Source organism: Salvia splendens, chromosome 13 (genome assembly GCF_004379255.2).
Source record: "Salvia splendens isolate huo1 chromosome 13, SspV2, whole genome shotgun sequence".
Classification (NCBI taxonomy): domain Eukaryota; kingdom Viridiplantae; phylum Streptophyta; class Magnoliopsida; order Lamiales; family Lamiaceae; genus Salvia; species Salvia splendens.
In genome coordinates, this window is record NC_056044.1 from 7439791 (window position 1) to 7449265 (window position 9475).

At 40.3% G+C, this 9475-nt stretch overlaps 1 protein-coding gene across 1 annotated transcript; it reads right to left on the reverse strand.

The window, feature by feature from the left end:
• Positions 1-2400: 2400 nt before the first annotated feature.
• LOC121762017 (protein TIME FOR COFFEE-like) lies at positions 2401-6857 on the reverse strand. The gene is made up of 11 exons (XM_042157746.1): positions 6557-6857; positions 6340-6476; positions 6067-6247; positions 5680-5962; positions 5507-5567; positions 5341-5427; positions 5157-5250; positions 5006-5072; positions 4867-4930; positions 4443-4790; positions 2401-4359 (listed from the first exon to the last, which is right to left on the reverse strand). The coding sequence occupies exons 1-11, from the start codon at positions 6714-6716 to the stop codon at positions 2878-2880; spliced, it is 2964 nt and encodes a 987-aa protein (XP_042013680.1). The 5' UTR covers positions 6717-6857; the 3' UTR covers positions 2401-2877.
• Positions 6858-9475: the final 2618 nt, after the last annotated feature.

Genomic DNA, 9475 nt, shown 5'->3' on the forward strand with positions numbered 1-9475 from the left:
ACCAATTAAACGCTTGTTCAAAGTCCAACTATTGTCCACAAAGTGAACCGTAATACCCATGTATGAATGACGGTTAAAACAATCCGTCCAAACATCTGAGCAAATGTTCACCCTGTTGCCCAAGTTAACTAAATAACGTGATAATTCTACCTTTTTCTCCAAGCATTGCCGAACGGTAGATCGTTGCACGGTCATTCTACCTATTCTTTTGATTGCTACATTCAAACCACTTTGCATAGTAACCTCAAAACTTTTGTCATCAAAAACATTAAAGGGCAAATGCTTCATAGCCTCCCATCTAGTCATTGTATCATCGAGCCAGCGGGTTGGAAGTTTAGTTGGCTTTGGGTAGAGGTGGTGCCGCATTCTACCGGATGCTTTGTCACCAAATGGCGACGGAGGGTGCCATATCCACCACCGGCGGACCATTTGTACACTTTATCGCAATAGTTGCAGTAAATATGAAACTCCGAAGTCTCTTCTTGAGAGTTCGGATCGTGAGGATTTGGAATCACCACCGGGACCCTCTTGTAGTGTTTGACAAAAATGTCCGATTTCAAAGCTTTTGCCAGGTTAGTAGCGGGTGGAGGAGGGGGAGGCATCTCCTCATTTCCACCGGTGCTAGAAGGAATACGAGAATGCGATCTATCCTCGTTGTTGTCCGAGTCCGACGATATAGTAACGTCGAACTCCTCATCTTGTTGGGAACGACCTCCCCTACCCCCACCTTGTTGCATTTCAGCAAGTAGCATGACGGTCCTATGATCTTCTTCCATCTACAAATATTATGTACGTAGAAGTTAAAAGTATGAACGCAAAAAAAAAATTTAATGAAATTTTTAAAATATGAATTGGAAAACAAATTTTTTCATTACTTACTTGCATGCGTTCGGCTGCCAATCGGGAAACCTCTTCCATAACATCTCGACGACTAGGTCATCGAGATTTTGAGGGACGCGTAGTACTTGATCTTGGGCTATTCCCTTGCCCCGATCACCACGTCTCGATCCACCACGAGAAGAAGACATATTGATAAATGAAAGTAGTATGGACTTGGAATGAAATATGTATGAAGTATAAAAGAAGTGGTAAATTATGAGCACAACAACAAATATAGTAGATTAGTAGTGAGTAGAAAGTGTAGAATTGAAACGTAAACTTGCGCAATTAGAGAGAATAGAGAAATGAAGATTGAGAATGAAATCCTTGTTAACACAAGATTGGGGAATTAAAATTTGAATTCGGCCGAACCGCTGGTTTACCGCCGGAACCGGCGGTTCGTCCACGGTTTGCGTCAGAAAACCGACGGTTTATGACCGGTTTTGCAGGCCTAAACACTGCACCTACGACCTAGCCTCTGAAAAGTCACCGGAACCGGCGGAAACCGGCTGCCAAACCGGCGGTTTCTGACTAAAAACTGGCGGTTTCTGACGAAAACCACCGGTTCCCACCGAAAACCGCCGGTTTACCTAAACCCTACCTGAACCCCTACGAACCCCTAGCCTACTTTACACTGTGCGACCCTTTGAACCGTCGGTTCGAACCGCCGGTTCACGGTTCAAGATATTGCCGAACCTGAACCTTACGACCCGGGCCGGTTCATGAACCGGAGGTTCCGAACCGCCGGTTAACCGGCGGGCCGGGCCGGTTTGTGCATGCCTAGGCACAGGCCATTACGTACAACTCAGCATGCCTGAAAGGCACTCTGTATTGCATAGTAGAAAGCACACCTCCAATGGCCAATACTCTAGAAGCGGCTGTGTGGTGGGCTCTGCTTCAGGTTTTTACTTTCCGACCAGCAACGGGGCTTGGAGCGATGGTGTGTACTTGGAGTCAACAAAGCATCGTCCGAAGCGCAAAGGCAAGGGAAAGACAGTGACTTCAAGTAGTGCAGCAAACAAGGATATGGGCGTTGTTGGGACATCACTTGATACGACGAACAAGGCCATATTGTATAATTTATCAGAAATTCCCAATAAAAGTTATAGATATGCCTTCAATTAAATCTAGTTTTTAATTATGTAATTTAAGGATTTAAGCAATCATTCATAATAATCAATCAACAACAGAAATTCATCTGTACAAGTACATTTCAAATTAATACCTGAATAATCAATCGTGAACACTACCAGTATGAACTATTTTGAAGAACTTGGAAAATTAATTTAGAGCAAATCACTCATGTGCGCTTGCGTATCAAAAAACAAATACAATTATGTTTGAATCTTGTGCATACAACTTGTTGAGAGTTGACAAAGGAATTGGATGGTCTAAACAGAGAAAAAAAACCCAACAATATTACAGTAATTACTAAATGCATAGTTGATTCCAACTTTAGCCAAAGTCAAGTGGGCATTAAAAAGAGAAATTTCAAACGTAAAAACAAAAAAAAAAGTGGGCAACCAACCAACCAACCAAGAACGGTCATTAAATGTCAACATTACTTTATACATGAAGAAAAAAAAGAACCAAAACCCATCCTCCTAAACTTTCTTTTGACTATAATTATATAGAATACCACTTGCCATAAAAAAACAAATAAGAAAATTATTGAAAGAATGGAATTTTTGTATGGATATCAATGATGATATCTAGCAGATTAGTGTATAGATACAACACACGAGTGTCGCATTCGGATTAGTAGGGTGGGTGGGGAGGAACGAAAAGGGAAGCCAACTGATAAATAAACACCATCAAAATTGCAACCCTCCAAAAATTTCAACCAAACCATATTCCAGCCTTCCATCATCTTCTTCCGCCAACCACATTCAAATTTGAATTGCCTCGCCTCGCTCCGCCGGCACATTAACTGCAGTGGCTATAATGTATTGCGGAAGCAATGACTGAAGTCTGCTCTTTCATGGATGCAAGAAACTATCAGTACTTGAGCTCCGGCAGTTGGCTGGGACATGATCTTAGAATCGATGGCACGTTCCGTCTGCAAGCAGGGGACGACGACTTCTGGCCGTCCACCTCTTGGGAGGGTAGTGGTGGAGTTGTTGAGGCAATAGAAGTGGCGGCATTTCTTGACTCGCTCTTCATCACAAACTGATGTCCTTGAACTGGAGCATTACCGAAGTTTATACTATGAGTTTGGCCTTGAGAAGATTTCAGTTGAGGAACGTTCGAGGTGGTGGACTCAGGAGCTGCGCTTCTAGGGAAATTCTCCCATTTGGGGTGGAACGATGGAGGGTCGAACATAGGGCTGCTGCTGCTGCTACTCGGGAGTATGCCAGTAAGGAAAGATCCATGAATGTTATGAGGAGTTGAAGACTTAATTTGATGCATTTGGTGATCCTGAAGTTGAATCAGCTGATGCTGCTGAAAATTCGGGACAGAAACACCAGAAGACGTCTGAAATGGCTGGCTTCCGTTGAAGGAGGATGGAAGAAAATTAACAGTTCGAGTATCAAACTTGGGAGGTCCCATGGCCGAGAGGGCTGATATCTCTGAGCTAAAAGACTGACCACCACTGCCTAAGGACTTCCCTTCGGAATTCTGGAAATTTTTCTGGTGCATCTGATTACCATTCAGAGATGTGTCACGAAGCATATGAAACATACCAGAGCTCTGCGCCATGGATGAGAAGTTCAGCACTGGGGTCGCAGAAGAATTTGAACCGAAAGAGAGAGCATACGCCTGAGGAATCAGCTCGACTCTACCCTTGGAACCCTGTTGAGGAGGATCAATTTGCTTATTACCAGCAGCACCACTACCTACCGATGTAGGTGAATACATTGCATGGTTCATTTGTTGTGGAGAATTACTAGGTTTTGCAGAGTGAGATATAAAGCCAGGAGCAAGCGACACACCATTTTTCCAATTAACCTCCGCATTAGACTTGCTGGACGAGTAGGATGGCTGGACCGCCTTCTCTGACTGCAGATTTGCAGATATTGAAGTAAGGAATTTATTCTCACTGGTTTTAGCACTGGACTGTGGTTGCCTGTGTGATGACAAGTTCGTATTTGGAGAAGCTGACTGGGCTGAAGCATGAGAAGTGGTGAACTGCTGCTGATTAAATGTCAGGGAAGGATATAAAGAGGAGTTAAAGAAGGGCATCGAGTGTGATCCTCCATTAAAGGGTGGAATCGAAATGTTTGTTGAAATAGGGATCGACCCATTGTTCTGTAGTATGGCCATGTATGGGGAAGATTCATTTGAAGGCAACATTGGATGGATCAAGCTCAAAGCAGTTGATGCATTAGACAAAGGAATGTTCGGAAGACGCCCAGCTGAAGTAGACTGCAAAGTAGCATTTGCAGCTGAGGTTGCAGATTGGGGAGATCCAGAAGAATTGACTGGTGCCATCATTGTTGCTTGATGGTGCCCAAATGGCAACCAAAAACCGTGGCCATGCTACAACAATCAAGAATATTACCTAAATTTAGAATTGTGATTGTGATGAAAACTTGAAAGGAGGAACATGGGTACAGGCTTACCAAGAAACTAGAAGCTGAGGCTGGATGTGAAGCTTGTTGAAGCAAGGACTTAGTGCTTGTGGCATTTAAAGCCACGGCAGCATCAGAGCTCTTATCTTTTCCACTTCCAACAGAATCAATTGCCAAATTCTGCCCTCCTTGAAACTCTCGGAGAAACGGGTTTCCAGGGAAGAAATTTTGTGCTGGTGCTGTACTTTTTAGGGTCGGTGACTTGCTTCTACACAAAACAGCGGGACCAGTTGACAGAGACTCCTTGATGAGCTGCTGGTGGCAATGGATGCTTTGCGCGAGGAATTGATGTGCGGCGCATCTCTTTGGTCGAGGCTGGGAAAATTTAAATTGAGGGGGCTGCACATTTTCAAACACATGTAATGTAAACCACTAAAACAGTGAAATATCAATCAAACAAGAATATAAAGCACACCTGCATTATCATTGAAGATTTTGCGATTCCATTTCCAGGCATAGCTTGCAGAGGCGGCATAAATCTGCATATGAAAACAATTCAGCATTGGCAGCAGAGCAATAAAAAGAAGGAAGAAACGAGACTCTGTGTTACACACCCTGGATGAGGAAGAACACCAGGCCAGCTACTCATACCAATAGGGAAATGCAACAAGGAAGTTGGTGCTGCAATAAAGCCACATCTTAGTAAAATCTATGCATTCAAATTCTTGAAACCAAAATACTCAGATATTCAATATGGATTATTACATTGATTTTTGTTCTCCTTCCGACCTTGTTGCTGATTGCAATGCTTCTCGACATCAAGATTTAATTGTTGATCCTTTGCAGCAACCTCACTCTTCTGCATCGGATTTAGAAGTGCAAAAACATCAGTAATTTACTCCACAATTAAAAAACTGAAAAGAAATGCGGATTAAATAGTTCAGCATGCCTTTTGAACAGCTTGAGCCATAACGCTAGGATTAGTCCCCATATCCACCAAACCCTCTCTCTCCGGCGAAGAGAGCAAGGGAGATGACTGTTGAAGCACACCCATTAGAATTTGATAATCATAAGCCCAATTAAAGAATGAAAAGGACTTGAATTGAGGTACACACCATCAAATCAATCTCCAGCTTATTTTCCTTCTTAGCCTCAACAATAATTGCGTCATAATGCCTGCTCCGGCCAGCCCAACCAAAAATGCCATTAGAGGAGGTAGAGAAGAGAGAGAAACTCGGCTGAAATAAATATAATTAATTAATAGTAACAAAAAAATAGGGGTGCTCACGCTTTTGTCACTGTCGGATCCTGAATATCACAAGCATTTACTTTAACACATGATGGCGATTCGCTTTCTTTTGGATACCCCACTTTAACTTTATTCACAAACCCATTTACACTCATTGCTGTGTCATCCGGAAATCTCTCTTTCTCAATCCTTCCATCTTTCTTTAGCTCTTTCATCGAGTCGCCCATATCTCTTCCAGCATTCACTTTTTTTGATGGCTCATTTTGAACTGAAAAGGCGTTATTCTCATCCTGGCCACAATCAGCTTTTGACATCTTTAACTCTGTAATCCACCAATCACAGAGTTACCAAAAAAAACTTTTCGATGCCACAACTGTTCCCGAACTCTTATTAATTTAGATCGTAATAGAAATCACAGAAAATTACCGTCGCTAGCTGGGATTAATCTATCTCTGTCAACATTTTGTATTTGCGAAGATTGGAGTTGGGATTGCGACTGAGATTGTTTCATCAGATCGAACAGAGCTTCAGCAACCTCGATCTCAATGTCATCTTCAATCGCCGATTGCTTGGGATTTGAAATCGGCATTCTTCGCTCCGAAAATTTCTGCCAAGTAATATCCACGTCAGAAGCCATCGCATCAAACACAATGTTCTACAAAAAAAGTCGTAGGAAAAACTAAATCTGAAATAACTAACCACCTTCTTCTTCATCGAGTCACCGGAACCAATCAGACTCACCGCCGCTCGCAAAGGTGAAATTCTCCGTAGGCTCAAGTCCTCTCCGAAGCCTCCGCTCGCTGAATTGCAGTACTCTTGCAACCTCTTAGCCGAAGCTATAGAAAACAAAAATTAAAATTAACCAAGGGAATCAACAACATTAAAAGAAGAAGAAGATGACGACTAGATCACTTACAAGAGCGAGCTCTTCGAGGTACAGGAACACCGAGCATTTCATCGGCGGCGGATTTCAGAACAGGCGATGACCGGAGCGTACGGAGGCCCCGCCGATTATTTGACAGAGAAGAAGACGCCGGCGAGATTTGATTTACCCGATCCTGCTGATGAATCCTCATCTCCTCTTCCTCTTCAAAGTACTCTTCGTCACTCGAGTCCGTACTCTCGTTCTCTCTGTAGCTCTCACCGCCATCACTCCTCTGCTGCGCCGCAGACCTATCGATTCTCCTCCGCTTCGGAAACTCGCGTTCACGGTTCTTCTCGATACCTGCTCTCGATCTCCTAACCTGACGGTCTCCTGCAGTTCCATCTGTCTATCCTCGTCTGTAAAAATCCATAAACAAGGATTGCAAAAACACAGATAAATCAATAAAAAAAATCGAATACAGAGATTTTTTTTTGGAGTTTTTCTCACCGATTGAATCTCTGAGAGTAGTAATACTTTGGCGTCTTCTCGGCAAACAATTAGCGGCGGAGACAGTCGCTCTTCGTGAATCTCTGTTCCTCTCCATCACTGCAATTGTCCTCCCGTGAATCTCAAAATTCACCGGATTTCCACCATTATCACCGGCGGAATGAAATGAATCAGAAGAAATGAAATTAAGGAAACTGCAAAAACACTCCGATATTTACACAAAATGAAACTGAATTCGTTGAAAATCTCTCCCTCTCTGCTTCATTTTTTGGGCGCCCTCTCTCTCTCTTTCTTCTCTGCACTTTTTTTTATCTCTGGTCTCATCTAATAATCTGTAATTTATTGTTATTTTAAAGTCTCACGCGAAACCTACTCCTGAGCCGAGTTGGACGGCATCGATTTCTCTCTCGTCCACGAAACGTCAGATGCGCCGTCGGATCAAATTTTGATCCAACAGCCAATATCAGCCTGTGCCAACGTGGCACATCTGTGACTATTTAATTCCTCATTGCCACGTTTGCTCAGGATACCATACAAATATGAAATTGAAGTCCTAATTTATTTTCCTCCATTTTTAACTGTTCAAAAATATTTAATACTGACAGATGTGACTATTTAGTAACTAATTATTTATATTCCACTTCTTTACTTTCATGGTACAGCTCTGAATTCCAAATCTCTTAATATTTCCCATCTTTCTATTCCAAAAATAGAGTACAAGAATAAATTTTATTTCCTAACTGTAATTATAAAGTGAAGACGTGCCCTGCCCTATTCTATCAATTAATTTGTGGTTTATTGTGGTAATACATTATTAATTTATGGCATTGAATAATCGAAGTAAAATGAGTTATGGTAAATATTACGGTAATACAATATCCGACAATAACAACAATTAAAGTAAAAGGAGTTCTGGTAAAATGTTGTGGTTTTGTTGTGGTAATACATAATCTGACAATATCACATGCGATAATTAAGTAAAATGATATATGAACATTAAATAATGAAATAAATTAATATGAGTCGGTTACTTATTATTATTTTTATTTAAATTTTAGTTATAGATAAATAGAAAAATCAATTCAATAAGAATAATGTAATGTATATTCAATCTAATAAAAGTGATAAAATTCAGAAGAATTCATTTTAGCTTCTGTATGATATCCCTTAAATTTTTCTCTCAACTAGTAATAAAATATGATGCTAAACTATGGGAATAGAAGTTGTATTTTTTAACTTTGATTTTGTATACAAGGTGAAAAGGAAGTTGAGCAGAATTTGGCTTGGAAAATCTTACTTTTAGGACTTGGCCATAAAACCCTGCATCATGGCACAAACCATGCGCTCAAGGGTTGAGACGCGCGGTCCGTGCCAAAGTCTCGGAAAAGGTGTCTCACTATTTCCACATGGCCGCACAGGTCGTGGTTTAGGCCTGTGGTCTCACATGGTCCGTGTTAGACTCATCAACTCCAATTCTCATCTACGGTACATAAGTCGTGCCGCTCTCGTTCACTCGCGTACGGACTGTGATCTCTTCTTTGTCTTTTATGGACATCAAATTCGTGTCTTTTTATCTTTATCCCTTTTAAAGCCATTACTTCAAATTCAATAAACTCATCACCATATAAAATTATTAGGAACTAACTCAACCTATAAAAATCTAAATCAAACAAAACAAGATGAGAATAATCCTCAACTATCACATAAAATGTGTTTATCAATCCCAAAACTTAAATACTATATTTATCCATATAAATGACATATTTAGATAATGACACAAAATTTTAAAAAATGATGTGTCAGTTGTTGCTAATAATAATGGGGCGGAAAACTAAAGTGATCCGCAATCCCAAAGGGTTGGTGACAGCTAAATGGTCTGGCGGAATCATTCGACCACATAAGTATGTTATTCATAAATGCTGAATGTAAATTTGGACTATTTAGCATGCACAAGTGGATTATATATGCTTTTTTTAAAAATTTGAACAATATATAATATATTTAATTTACTTTATATTTTGATTTTTAAGTTTGACACACAAATTGAGTGTGTAGTACTCTTTGCAAAACAAACTTGAGTTACTCTCAAGGTCGTTTACTCTTAAAAATTAAGCCTAAGATAAATATTAGTATATATTAATTTCAAAATTATTTTGAAGGATAGAAGTTTTGGGTTATCCTAAAAGATTTTAATAGCTCAATTAATTTTGCTTAGTTCTTTATCCTATTGAAATGTGGAATTGAAGAAATCCTAATAATATAGATAAAATAAGTCAATGTTCTTATCCTATTTATGAACTAGGTGTGTTTACCCAGGAAAAAAAATGAACTGTTATTGTTCTCTAAAAATTTCACATTCAACTAAAGATTCGCGAGTGCTGGAGTATTACCTAATTCCAAATTTCAAATACCATACAATAACAAGGGAATAATAAAATATTCGAATATTTTTATGGGAAATCT